The 15,030-nt window shown below is 41.1% G+C and overlaps 1 protein-coding gene across 2 annotated transcripts in view; it reads left to right on the plus strand.

Annotated features, from left to right (window-relative positions):
• Cntnap2 (contactin associated protein 2) overlaps positions 1-15,030 on the plus strand; it is a 2,139,844-nt gene that overhangs the window by 1,877,017 nt on the left and 247,797 nt on the right. The window contains exons 1-2 of one of the 2 annotated variants that reach the window (XM_031381710.1): positions 9,405-9,506; positions 14,731-14,949. In XM_031381710.1, the coding sequence (XP_031237570.1) occupies positions 9,431-9,506; positions 14,731-14,949 (295 nt within the window). In that variant the 5' untranslated portion in view covers positions 9,405-9,430. Of the gene's footprint in view, positions 1-9,404; positions 9,507-14,730; positions 14,950-15,030 lie in introns of those variants that run through there. The other variant, XM_031381709.1, reaches the window with a different exon arrangement.

Raw genomic sequence — 15,030 nt, forward strand, 5'->3', positions numbered from 1 at the left:
AAAAAAAAAAAAAAGTCTAGAAATAAACCTAACCAAAGATGTGAAAGACACCTATAGTAAAAAATTTTAATCTCTAAAGAAAGACATTGAGAAAGACATTAAAAAATTGAAGTGATTCTTCCTAGATTGCTCATGGAAGCACAAAAGACCCCAAATAGCCAAAACAATTCTGAGCAAAAAGAACATGCTGGAGGTACATCCTGTACCAGTCTTAAAGCTAAATACAAAGCTACAGTAATAAAAACTAAAATGATACTAGCACAAAACAGACATGTAGATCAATGGAAAAAATAGAAGATACGAATATGAGTATGTCAAATTACAACTATCTGATATTTGAAACAGAAGTCAAAACTACACAAGTGGAGGAAAGATGGCATCTTCAAGAAATGGTACTGGGAAAGCTGGCTTCCCACATGTAGAAGAGTAAAATTAGACTCATATCAATCATTCTGCATACACATCAACTCATATCAATCATTCTGCATACACATCAACTCAGAATAGATCGAAGACTTCCACATGAAACCTGAGAACTTCTAGAAGATAATATGACCTTAAATCTTAAAAGAATTTTACAAACTTTGATATCCTTCTTTTTGTTCCTAATTCTCCATCACACTATACAATGTTATACTATGAATCTTGGTATGTACCACACTACCACTGTGTGTGTTCACAGGCATATGGAGGCAATAAGACTGCAATGAATGTCTTCCTTCATCCGTTTTCCACCTTAGAGTTTAGAAGAAAGGGCTGTCTTGTTCTATGTCACAGCAACAAGCATCAGGGAAGGAGGAATGGCAGCCTAGGAGGCTGAACCTGGAAGGGGCGATGGAAGACTACCCAGCAGGATGGTGCTGCTAATGGATGGGCCTTTCCCAAAGCTTCCCCCAATAGTATACTTGGTGCAAGTACGTGGAGCCATCCTGAGGCAGAAGTTGGTAACCAGCATAAACCCTAAATCTCTCCGTCAAAGCAACTATTCTAGGAAAAAATCATGTCCCCCTAGTTCACTAAATCATAAAAAAAAAAACAACTATAAATATGGCTGTTTGAGCATTGAACAAGCAGGTCCTAAAAGACGACTTCTCTGTTTTATATGTGCAGACTTTAGGGAGACAAAATATTTATTTATGCAATATATACAGGAAAGCTGTGTTCAGCAGTCACAGTCAGAAGCAAAGAGTGTTTTGTGATTTCTCATTATCATTATTTAACAGTTTCCATTTCCAGAGGAGCACTTTGTTCAAGCAGTGTTTGGTTGATACAGCCATTGGGAATTTGTGAAGTGCTTTCTGTCATTTCTCAGATGTGGAAATATATGACCTCAAGGATCTCACTCTTCAAACAGCTTTCAGGGAATGCTTATCCTAGGAAACTTCCACACTGAGCTTCAAAGACCTACAATTTTTAACATATGACCCCTAGGTTCCTCTAATACCCAATACTGATTTAAGATTAAAAACAAATTAAAATAATCATAACTAGTAAAAAACTAACAAAATAATTCAGCTCAGTTATGTCTCACTTGTAGCAGTTCACAAGCAGAAGGAACTTTTCCCATCTATTAGCATTTATTAATTTTACAAAGTATTCATTGTGATATTTTATACATATATTATACTTTTATAATCTTGCATCCCTATTATCATTTTCTATTCCTACAACATTGCTTCCCTTCTTTCACCTCCAAGCCCACCTTCTACCTTCATGCATTCTTCTCTATTGTCCTGTTTTCCTTTAACGAGTATTACAATACATACCATAATAAAGGCAGAACTTCCATTTAGCATTGCTTCCATTAGCATAGATGGAGAGATGATGAAGATAGACAGATAGATAGGCAGATAGACAGACAGACAGACAGACAGACAGACAGACAGACAGACAGACAGACAGACAGACAGGGATTTACATTTTTAGGGCCGACCACTTAGGAATGGAGAACCAATTGGCGGCTCATCCATGGGAAAGACTGATTCCCCCTCTCTTGGTAGTCATTAATTGCCTGTAACTCTTCATCAAGAGGTACAGCTATGTGAGATTCCCCTCATCCACATTGGCATTTCAGCTGGTGAAATCACTCACTCATAGGTCTCAGCATTCACATTCAGAGTCCGTGTTGGCCTCATGCCATGGTTTTACCTTGCCCCACCATCCAGCACTGTTGTGCTCTGTGGTACTGGTACATCTGATGCTCCAGTGGAAAATGAAACACAAGCCTGACTTTACATTGTGAGCCTGTAGCATGCAGAATATAAATCTTCATTTAACACTTTTAGAATTCTTCTTAGAGAAACCTTGTCTCAAGTCTTACCAGGTATTTAAAGAATTTTCTGGAAGCAGGGGGGTGGGGTGTTGGGGGGAAGAGCTCTACAAAACAAAGGTGACCTATAGGGTGAAAATACAGTTCATGGCAACCAGGAAACCGCTCACTCACCACCCTCCTTCTGGTAGACATATCCATAGCTCTCACCAGCAGCCATCCCTTCCTAAAGCCTATGTATCTGCTCATCCTGGGCTCCTAGCCTTCGCTTCTGCTCATTGCCAATATCTACCTCAGAACAGCCATCCACGTCAGTGACTTAAAAGTCATGGTCAATTAATTAACTAAAACGTTGTCTCTTCATAAACTCTGTGTCATCTCTTCTTCACTCTGTTAATGTCTCTCCCAATTTAAGCCCTTTCAGCTCCTGGTTGGGTTACTTCTTTTGGACCTCAAATCCCACGATCCCTTTGACTTGAACTCTCCAAAGCCATTTAGTTAGCCTACTATCTATGACATAACCTTAAACAAACTTCACAAATTACCCATTATTTTATCGACACAAGTATCTTTCAGGAAGTATTTCTGTTTGGAAAAACAAAGCTGAATATACCCAGAGGAGCACTTCTCTGATGTCCACCCTCTCAATTCACAGTTTTCTGTACCTAGGGAATCTTTAGGCATCTAGTTTATGGTTTTTCTATAGAAGCTGCATCTCCCTGTATCATAAATACTGTAACCCTGGAGTCACCATATGGGCTTCCTATCTGTTCTTCTGCATCTAGACCCTCTCTGAGCAGTGCTGATGCCTCTGCTCCCTCCATCCAGAGGGTATCAGAAACTCACTGCCTAACCTACACCAGCTATGTGGTAGAGTTTCAAGTCATGTATCATTTTCGATTGATTTTTATCTTTAAATCACATAGGTCCATTAATATTCAAAAAGTTATTCTCAGAGGTGGCTAAATGCATAGAGGAAACTAAAATTAGAAAGGCTTTGCATTTTAAAGGCAGCACTCTGCCTCTGCCTGTCCAATGGCATCTCATTCACACTCCCTTTCCTCTCCAGATGCCTTTGTTTGTGAAGTCAGGTTTTCAGCTATAATAAAAAGCTTAAAGGCTAAGGTACATGATGAGAAATATTTCTCATACTCAAGAGGTTATCAGGATATGGAAGACTTTAAAGCAAGTTTATAACATTGATTCATAAGCTTGGACTATTTCCTTGAAGAATTTCCAAAAGAAAAAAATCTTCAAATAAATTTTCCTGGCTCTTGTTCAATTTCAGATGTGTTCAACACCTTTTTTTTTTCCTAGTGTGAATATGTATGGATGGCTTTAAACTTTCCTACATTCACAAACTGACAAAACTAAAAGAAAAAATATTGGCACAAAAACCAATGCAATAGAGTTAGGAAAACAAAATCTCAATATTTCATTATCCCTGCATTCTGATGGCTCGAAACTTCGATGTCCTTATCTAGACAGCCAGAGTGAGACTGGAAGGTGAAGCACATTCTCCAAAGTCTTTAGTTTTTACTTTTGTCAGGTCCACCCATTGTGTGTTTCTGAATTGAGGTGCTGAGTATTTGGGAGTTATGCAGTTAGAACTAATGGACAATTTACAAAGACAATCATTTCCATAAAGTTACACACACTTCTCACATCGATTGCAAGCATGGATTCACACAACTACCCCAGACTCAGTGATGCTCAGGAATACTCATGGAACTGATAAAAAGCCTCTGTGCTCACAGCTGCTATTAGGAAGAAAGGATGAAGATGAGATTCAGACACGTGGAGGACCACAGCATACAGAGTCCAGGAAACAGCCCCAGAGACTGAACTTGAAATCACCCTCTCCTTGTGGAATGAGGAACATATTTCTTTCCTATAGTTTTATGTGTGACAAGATACGTAGGGTATTGAATACCTAAGGAACTCCCCTGAGCCTCAGAGTTCAGTCTTTCTTGGTTCTCTTATGCAGGGAAGATGGCTTTGGCTCTTAAAGTGACTACAACTAGAGGTGAGAATTTTAAGAAGGTAAACCTCATTAACAGAATAATCATTCCTGCCAACTCTTTGACATAGCTTGTGGTGAATCAGCCTTCCTGATGAGTGGTCCCTCAGCCAGGTGAATGACCAACCCAAGAGAAACAACTCTTAAGGGAGGAGACAATACAATAGCACACCTCCATCCAGAGGTAGATTCCATTCTTTTAGGAGTAAACTGCTCTCCTTAAAGGGCACCAATAATGCCCTGGCCCTTAATGCAGTGTTAACACATAGAATTGCTGACATAACTGAAAAAGTTAAATACTATTTAGAATAACTGGGCTCCATAGTAAGTCATAATGTTGACATATATGCTATAACCCAAGGATCCCAAGCAAACAAAGAAACTCTTACCAGCCAGGACATTCCAAGGGAGGGTCTAGATATCATCTCCCTAAAGCCAAGGGCACAGCCCAGGCTTCTTTTAGAGAAAGATTAGGTATAAAATTTTAGGAGGTTTTTAAAACTACATTTTTAATACATACCAATAATGCATACATATGGCACAGAGTGTGGTGTTTCAATACATTTATGTAATGTATAATGGCTAGATAGAAGCAGCTCACATCTCTATCACCTTATTATACATGTGTTCGTGTGGAGGCTATTTTATAATATTTTATAATAGCTATCTTAGCTATTTTATAATATTAAATTAATTGTTGATAATAGTTTTCTTACTATACTGTAGAACATTAAAAGGTATTTCTCCTATTTCAAGAATTATTTTACCCTCCATCTATTCCCCGAATGCTCCCCCTTCTCAGCTCTGATAACCATCCTTGTGTTCTAGACTATGAATGGTAAAAGTACCCATGTCTGCATTTGGGGGCAACACTGAGGGACAGTTGTTTCAAACAGAAGTAGCTATTCTGTGGTGTTTTAAGATGAGGGAAGATGCTTGTGGAGTACTAGGTATCATTCCAAGTGTTCAGTGATGTTAAAAATACCTAGTTTTCCCTCTTTGGGGTACCATTACTGTAACTGCCTCCTGTTCATTCACTCATTCCTTCACAAAATGTTAAGTGTGTGCTCTATGGCAAGCATTGTTCTGTGGAGAGAAAAATGACCATAATTAGAAATCCTCTGCTATAGGGAAGTCAAGAATGGACACAGGCCTGTTCTGTCAGATAGTTACACACATCAAGATGAAGAAAGAAGGGCAAGTTCAGAGGTGTTTGCTATTTAATACGTTTAAAGATGGAATTTTAAATATGGTGACTTGTGGGTTGAGAAGTAAAGAAAAGCTCTACCTCTAAAATAGAAAGAGCAAGCAATAGTGCCTAAAGTTAGAGCGGCTTTGCCTGGTTACGGAGGAAGCCTTGCATGGTGAGATTTGGAAAGCAGATGCTCTGGTAGAAGTTCTTTCAAGGCATTTTGCAAGAAAAAGGAGAAATGAAACTGGCAGGTAAATAAGGACAGGGTGGGGGCTTTGTGGTAATGAGACTGTGAAGAATAGAGAGTTGTGAGCATTCTCCTGTGGCTTGCTGCAGTAGGGAGGGGAATAATGACAAGAGTCGCACCCTTAACCAGGAAGGATTGCTCACATAGGTGGAGCAGCCAGCCTTAGGTGGGACCAGTTAGCCTCTTTTCTTCTCTCTGAAGCCCACAGTGACCTGATTTTCACACACACCCCAATCCTTTCTCGTGGCTTTCTTGAGTTTTTCATAAGGCTAAACTGTCTATTGTGCCAATGATCCGTTTCTTTGTATGAATCAAGTGAAGTTCAGTTACAGGGGCACTCTATGGAGTTCATCTTAGAATTGACGAAAGAAACAGAACTGTCCAGTGGTAGCTGGATAGTTCTTCGTGCTATATGAACCTTTCGCAGTCTTTTCCCTGTCTCCCCACCTAATTCGTCACATCTATTGTCTAAATGTTGCCTCACATACTGGCAAAACTCATCCCAAGGGGGCTGCCCTGTGGAAAGTGGATCTATCTATCTCAACACTGTAAGCCTGCAGTCTTTTGCTTGTGGAGTTAGAATGAGTACACAACAGCGCCACCTGCTGGAATTATACTTCAATGGAAGGAGAGGGCTACAGCCGCAAGAACTTTGTTCTGTTCGCTATTGTTAGATGTGCAGAAGTGCTTCCTGCCACTTATGCTATTCCTTTGCCAGTATGCCACCTGGTATTTCTTTCAGTGCTCCTCTTTTTTCCATGTGATGATTCAGTATCTAAAACTATGGTGAAAACTAGATGTTTCATTAATTTCTTAGAATCTCTTATAGATTGTTACAGAATGTTGGAATTTGACAGCTATGGGTTTTCTGGATCACTGGTTGCATCCGTGTTCTGGATAGAAAGACTCTAAAGAAACTAAATATATCAGCTCACAAACACCTAACTCCAACAACGGAGGATTTCTCACCTTAACCCTCTGCAGACGCCTGTACTCACAGGCACGTAATATTGTTAATCTGTAAAAAGGTACTTTTAAAAGATTTACTAATTTAGAAAATAGAAGAAGAAAATCCTGAGGTATATAACTCTGAGGATAATATAAGAATTGGGTAATATCACCAAGGACTGGGAGAAATCACCTCACTTTCTCCGTTTCTCCTCAGTATGCTTGGTGTTGGTGAAATGGTTTTAACAATCTTAGTACTCACAAACTTCCACCTCCATCAAGAGCAGAAACAGGACTCCTTTTTCCCTATGTCTCTCATGAGCTAAAAAACCCCTCCCCAAAGACTCCCATCTTGTTTCATTGGCTCGAAGAAAAAGAAATCTCCCATCCTAAGTGGGCTCCTGGTAGGAGCAATAAGAGGCCATACTTGCCTTTGTTAGATGCAGACCCAGCCTTGATGGCTGAGATGGGGCTCCTCTCATTCCCCTACAGGCTGAAACTAAAAACACTTTCATTCTTGCAAAACAAAACAGCAACAAAAAAAAAAAAAACAAATACAACAAGCGAATAAACAGTAGTAGTAACTAATTGGCAAAAGGAAGCTCTCTACAGTTCCTCCATTTCCGTCTGCCTTCTGAGCAGAAGGTTTGGCAGCTCTGTGATCTCTTAAGGTTATGAGGGTGGCTAACATCCTTAGAAGACAGAGACGATGCCGTCCCCCAAGGCAGAAGCTAGATTTGCTTCAACTAGTATAATAATGACCAGTACCTCTTCCAAGTCCAAATTTGAAGCAGGTTTACGAACAGTGCCTTTGAATGGCCACCGTTTTCTAAGCGTGGAGTCCTTCCACCATGCGGACTTTGCTTCATGCGCAGCACCTGTCCAGCTGATCCGTGGGACTTTGGGGTAGGGGTAAGAGAAACTACTATAAACCTGAAGCTCCTGCTGCCTGCTGTATTATTACTGCAAGTGCTTTAACTCTGACCCCAGGCTTCATGAAACAGTGGCCAAGTAACTTATTTAGCTTCAAGAAAAGGAATAGCAAAAACAATCTGCAACACTCCTGGAAAGGCAGTCATTCATGTTTGCTATTGTGTTCTTTCCACTGAGACACGCTATAGGTAACCTAATTCTTAAATGCTTGTTTCTAGAAGTATCTTCATTACATAAGAAACCCCTTCCCTGCAGACAGAGACAGACAGGGCAGCACTTCAGCCTCCAAGTGAAGACACACATTAACTGAACAGTGTCACTAGCTCTGGTGTCTTCTATGCTGCCTCTCTTTATTCGCTCACTGACTCTCTCTGTAATTATCTTTCTTGAAATGTCACTTGCTCTCACCCAGAAGGCCAAGGGCAATCAGCCGAAAGCTGAATGTTAGAAGCTTTTAAAACACACTGGCTGTCTGCCTAGAAGAAGGGATTTCTCAAAGGAGTCCCTTAGCAATGTCAGAGCAGCTGACATTGAGTGACTGAGAGGAGGGGACCCTTCCCTTCCCCTGCACCTTCTGCAGCAGAGCTGGAAGGGAAAGGTCCTGGAACAGCAAGATTTGTCAAGGCTCTGGGCCCTGAGCCCCTCTTCCTGCACCCTCATGAGAGTGAGGAGCAATATCCAGGTCCTGGAAAATATCCTCCTCTCCTCTAGATTGAAGGATTGCTATTAAGAACACAGGGGTCATGGATGAGTGCAGATCTCAGAGCTCTTCACAGAAGCTCCTTTGTGCAGTGGCTGGCAGTTAATTCAGAGACTTACAATTGGTCAAGTACAGAGCAAAAGTGACTGTGGCGTGCTCAACCATCAATGACACATCTGTGTCATAGTCCCTCCACTCAAGACTTAGAGTGCATCACCCAAGAGGGGATGGAAAGGCCGTAAGAGCCGGAGGTTGGAGGGGACTGGGAGAGAAAGTATCCGCTGGACTTGGCAGGACCATCACTCTCATATACTCACAATTGCTGTAGTTTTCTGTATAAAACCTGTACAAGATCAAACCACTCAACATCAAGCATGGTTAATGGAGTAACCCTAACTATATAAGTCCCTATAGTGGTCCCTACCCTTAGCTGAAGAGCTATTGAGAGTTGATGGCTGCTATGGGAGAAAAAGTCAGTTTTCTTTAAGGATGTGATCCTGGTATGTTAACCATACTCCAACTATTTTTTTAAAAAATGAGAAGTTGTTGAGGTAGTACAATCAAAATACGTTGTATGCAGGTATGCAATTCTCAAAGAATAAACAGTTCAAACAAAAGAGAACAGAATCAAGGGAATAGACAGGAACCTATTGTGACAGAAGGTGTAAAATACAGGATACTGCTGGTGCTCAGAATTTCTCCAAATGGTGACAGTTTAAGAGCCAGACAAGAATTTGTCATAGCAGAAGGGCAGTAGCCAAGGAAATCCAACCAGCATTTATCCCTTCAAGTCGAACCTGAGGGTTAAACTCAATTTATCACTAAATTCTATTTCCCTGATGGCAGTTGATTCCTTTAAAGTGAAACAATCTCTCCTACTTAGCCCAGGAGCCCTCATTTTCCCGCTGTTCTGACAACGTAACATTTAAGAATGCATCTGCTCACACGCACCACAACAGAATAGATTACATGTGAAGCCTCGGCTTCTCTCCCCTATCCACTGTCTCTTACCAGGAAGGATCAGTGAGTCTGCAGTCATGTGATAGACTACCTGCATTCCCATTCTACTACCATGGCAACAGAGATGGAGGTCACTAGCTTGCAAGTTAAGTCCTGTCACGATGATCCTGGAGGCAGGGGCTTCTAATCTGGAGGAGGCGATTTACTGGACTGTGTGTGGAAGCACTATCTCTGCAGGTGTTAAAATGAAGGTTCTCTTTCTAATGACATGAAGGATCAGAACTCCTTGGCACAATTAGGTTGATTAAATTGAGCTCTATAACTAATATCCCTGTAGCTCAATAAAGTTACCACAGCTTTCCAGGGACCCTGACACAAAAGCAGAGAACAGGGGAGCCCCTGAGAGAATCTGGCCTACTGTGGTTTTTAAATTAGAAGTTTGATTGCTTGTGACACTGTCCCAAAGAAACTGAAATTTTCCATTAGCCCTGGAAAAAGTGACAGATATTTAATTAAATGGCTTAGAGATTAGGCAGAAGACTTTTTGATGGATAGAGGGGCGGTATCTCTATACGCAAAGCTGGAAAAATCACTGGTGTACCACATCTTTAATGCTAAAAAGAATTCTCCAAGCCTAAGGGAATGAGAGACACGTACGCTGCTTCAGCAGAAAGCTGCCTTTCGTGCCAATCCAGAGAAAAATACACATTCAAAACGTGTTTATAAAGCATTAGGTGGCCACCGAGGGGCCTCATATAAAGCTTAAGATGTGAAATTAAAAAGCTGCTTATAACTAAATTTGACAAAGCAACCATTAAACCTATTCTCCTATTGTGGAAAGATGATTTGTTACTAAATGGGGTTGACAGAGGAGATCTAGAAAACAAGAACGATTTGTGGTCAGTGCTGAAAGGGAGATTGTGAGCAAGATCTAGCATCCCAGATGTGAACTAGCCAAAGTTTGTAGCATCGTGTAGAGATTGGTCACGTTAGGGGAAATGGTGTTGGGGTGGGGCTATGCAGTCATTGTGACATCTGGTAGTGGTCCAAGTAGAAGATGCTGGTCATCACCATTTCCTGAGTAACTCATAGACCCTAATGTTCAATAAGGATGATGAAGATGAATGAAATAATGTTAGAAGATCTCTTAAAGCAGTAGTTCTCAATCCTAGCTCCACAGTAACATCTCCTGGGGAGCTTTTGGTAATAACAGTGTCTAGGCACTGAAGTATCTAAAGAACACATATAGAATATAATTATACCATTTCCTTCCTCCCTTTATTCCCTTCTACTTTTCCCATGTCTTCCCCTACAATTCCTCCTATATCACACACACCTACACACCCCAAAATCCCTCTTAAATTCATGGCCTCTTTTTCTATAATTATTATTGTGGTTTTTTGGAGGGAGTGGTTATGTGTACTCACACACTTGCATACCACCTGATGAGTCCAGTTTGTGTTGCTTCTACATGCATGGCAGCAGGACTGATGACTTGGTATTAGATAACCAACTAGAGGGCTCATCCCTGAGGAAAGCTATCTCTACCACTCTTGGCATGCCTTACCTGACTACAGCTCCTTGTCTAGAAGTGGCACCCCATGAGATATCTGTTGGTGTTACTGGTGTTTTGTTTTGTTTTGTTTTGTTTTGTTTACTTTTTTATTGGATATTTTCTTTATTAACATTTCAAATGTTATATCCTTCCCCGGTTCCCACACACACCAAAAACAGCCTATCCTATCCCCATTCCCCCTGCTTCTATGAGGGTCCTCCCCTACCACCCACCCATGCATTCTAGCCTCCCACCCTCAAATTCCCCTACACTGGGACATCCATCAAGCCTTCACAGGACCAAGGGCCTCTCTTCTCATTAATGCCCGACAAGGCCATCCTCTGCTACATGTGTAGCTGGAGCCATAGGTCTCTCCATGTGTACTCCTTGGTTGGTGGCTTAGTCCCTGGGAACTCTGGGGGATCTGGTTAGTTGATACTGTTGTTCTTCCTATGTAATTGCATACCCCTTCAGTTCCTTCAGTCCTTTCCCTAGCTCCACCATTGGGGACCCCGTGTTCAGTCAAATGGTTGGCTGAAAGCATCCACCTCTTTCTTTGTAAAGCTCTGGCATAGACTCTCAGGAGACAGCTATATCAGGCTCCTTTCAGCAAGCACTTCTTAGCAACCACAATAGTGTCTGGGTTTGGTGACTGTATATGGGATGGATCCCCAGGTGGGGCAGGCTCTGGATAGTCTTTCATTCAGTCTCTGCTCTACATTTTGTCTCCATATTTGCTCCCATAAGTATTTTGCTCCTCTTTCTAAGAAGGACTGAAGCACCCACACTTTAGTCTTCTTCCTTCTTTATGAGCTTCATGTAGTCTGTGACTTGTATCTTGGGTATTCCAAGGTTTGGGGCTAAAATCCACTTTTCTGCAAGTGCATACCATGTGTGTTCTTTTGTGATTGGGTTACCTCACTCAGGGTGATATTTTCTAGTTCCATCCATTTGCCTAAGAATTTCATGAATTTATTATTTTTAATAGCTTATTAGTACTCCATTGTGTAAATGTACCAGATTTTCTGTATCTATTACTCTGTTGAAGGACATCTGGGTTCGTTCCAGCTTCTGGCTATTATAAAGAAGGCTGCTATGAACACAGCAGAGCATATGTCCTTGTTATATGTTGGAGGATCTTTTGGGTATATACCCAAGAGTAGTATATCTGGGTCCTCAGGTAATACCATGTCCAATTTTCTGAGGAACCACCAGACTGATTTCCAGAGTGATTGTACCAGCTTGTAATCCCACCAACAATGGAGGCATGTTCCTCTTTCTCCACATCCTTGACAGCATCTGCTGTCACCTGAGTTTTTGATTTTAGCTATTTTGACTGGTGGGAGGTGGAATCTCAGGGTTGTTTTCATTTGCATTTCCCTGATGACTAAGGATGTTGAACATTTTTTTAGGTGCTTCTCAGCCATTCAACATTTCTCAGTTGAGAATTCTTTGTTTAGCTCTGTAATCCAGTTTTTAATAGGGCTTTTTGATTTTCTGGAATCTAACTTCTTGAGTTCGTTGTATATATTGGATATTAGCCCTTTATCAGATGTAGAATTGGTAAAGATTTTTTTCCCAATCTGTTGTTTGCCATTTTATTCTATTGACAGTGTCCTTTCCCTTACAGACGCTTTGCAATTTTATGAGGTCCCACTTGTCAATTCTTGATTTTATAGCATAAGCCATTGGTGTTCTGTTCAGGAATTTTTCCCCTGTGCCCATGTGTTTGAGGCTCTTCCCCACTTTCTTTTCTATTAGTTTCAGTGTATCTGGTATTATGTGGAGGTCCTTGATCTACTTAGATTTGAGCTTTGTACAGTGAGATAAGAGTGGGTCAATTTTCATTCTTCTACATGCTGACCACCAGTTGAACCAGCACTGTTTGTTAAAAATGCTGTCTTTTTTCCACTGGATGGTTTTAGCTCCTTTGTCAAAGATCAAGTGACCATAGGTGTGTAGGTTCATTTCTGGGTCTTCAATTCTATACCATTGATCTTCCTGCCTATCTCTGTACCAATACCATGCTGTTTTTATCACAATTGCTCTGTAATATAGCTTGAGGTCAGGGATGATGATTCTGCCAGAAGTTCTTTTATTGTTGAGAATAGTATTTGCTATCCTGGGTTTTTTGTTATTCCAAATGAATTTGCAAATTGCTCTCTCTAAGTCTATGAGGCATTGATTTGGAATTTTGATGGGGATTGCATTGAATCTATAGATGGCTTTTGGCATGATGGCCCTTTTTACTATATTAACCCTGCCAATCCATGAGCATGGGAGATCTTTCCATCTTCTGAGATCTTCTTCAATTTCTTTCTTCAGAGACTTGAAGTTCTTGTGTCACACCAAGATCTTTCATATTGTTTGTGACTATTGTGAAGGGTATCATTTCCCTAATTTCTTTCTCAGCCTGTTTATTCTTTGAGTAGAGGAAGGATACTGAGTTAACATTATATTAACTTAACTTTATATTGTTAAGCAGCCATACTGTTATGATATCATAACTTCCTTGCCATTTTTAGGAGGCATAATTTTACTGCAGACCTTTGGGTCCTCTGACTCTTAAAGTCTCTCTGCTCCCTTTTCTTCAATGTTCTCTGAGCCTTAGGTGTGTGTTTTAGATGTATCAACTGGGGCTGGACATCTTACCACGAGTTACTCTCTGTACTTTGACCAGATGTGGTTTTCTGTGATATCTCCATCTGCGGCAAATAGAAACTTCTTTGATGAGGGTTGAGAACTATACTTTTCTGTAGGTATAAGGATAAGTGTTTAGAATGGAGTTAACATTTATGCTTGTGTAGTAAAGTACCAGTAGTAGATTCTCCTCTAATGTCTATGACTTCACTACCCCTGGGTGGTTTGCTAAGTTTCCACTACCAGATATGATTTCTCCCGTTAAGTAGGACTTTAATTCAATTAGGAAGCTATTAGTTACCACAAAAATACGAGTGTCACTATTGCACCTTTAGCAACAAGAATATCTTTTTTATTAGATATTTTCTCTATTTACATTTCAAATGATATCTCCTTTCCCAGTTTCCCCTCCAGAAAAAAACAAAACAACCCTGTTCCCTCCCTGCCCCCCTGCTCACCGACCCACCCTCTCCCGATTCCTGGCCCTGGCATTCCCCTACACTGGGGTATAGAACCTTCACAGGACCAAGGGCCTTTCCTCCCATTGATGACCAACTTGGCCATCCTCTGCTACATATGCAGCTGGAGCCATGAGTCCCACCATATGTACTCTTTGGTTGATGGTTTAGTCCCTGGGAGCTCTGAGGGTACTAGTTAGTTCACATGGTTCTTCATCCGAAGGGCCTGCAAACCCTTCAGTTCCTTGAGTCCTTTCTCTACTCCTTCAATGGGGACCCTGGGCTCAGTCCAATGGATGGCTGTGAGACTTTTGTATTTATCAGACACTGTTAGAGCCTCTCAGGAGACAGCTATATCAGGCTCCTATCAGTCAGCACTTCCTGGCATCCACAATAGTGTCTGGGTTTAGTGATTAAATATGGGAAGAATTCCCAAGTAGAGTGGTCTCTGGATTGTCCTTCCTTCAGTCTCTGCTCCATAATTTGTCTCTGCAACTCCTTCCATGGATATCTTATTGCCAACTTTCCTGGGCTTCAGTTTTCTTATCTGGAGTTGATGATGATAACTTCTTACAAATTTTCTAAGAATTAAATGAAGAAATTAAATGAATGCATGCACACAGACACACTACCCCCACCAAGAGAATTTTTTCTTCTTCTTCTTCTTGGTTACTGACCATAATGAATTCATGCTTATCTTTTCCCCATTGGCTTTGCCATTGACCTGTGTAACTTCCCTCTACAATGCACTGTTATTTGGTAACTAAGAGAAATACTCATGTATCTTTCATGCTTTGTGCTCCTCCAGCTGCCACAGAAGTGTCCTTTTCATTTGATGTTGGAAATGGGCCAGTGGAGATCGTGGTGAGGTCACCTTCTCCTCTCAATGATGACCAGTGGCATCGGGTCACTGCAGAGAGGAATGTCAAACAGGCCAGTCTCCAGGTGGATCGCCTGCCCCAGCAAATCCGAAAGGCCCCAACTGAAGGTCACACCCGCCTGGAACTCTACAGCCAGCTGTTTGTTGGTGAGTGAATCAAAAGACAATCATGACTTATCTCTCTGTTGGTTTTAGGGAACTTCACATGGAAAAAAACAAACAGCCTAT

The sequence above is a fragment of the Mastomys coucha genome, unplaced genomic scaffold, assembly GCF_008632895.1.
Source record: "Mastomys coucha isolate ucsf_1 unplaced genomic scaffold, UCSF_Mcou_1 pScaffold20, whole genome shotgun sequence".
In the NCBI taxonomy this organism is placed as follows: domain Eukaryota; kingdom Metazoa; phylum Chordata; class Mammalia; order Rodentia; family Muridae; genus Mastomys; species Mastomys coucha.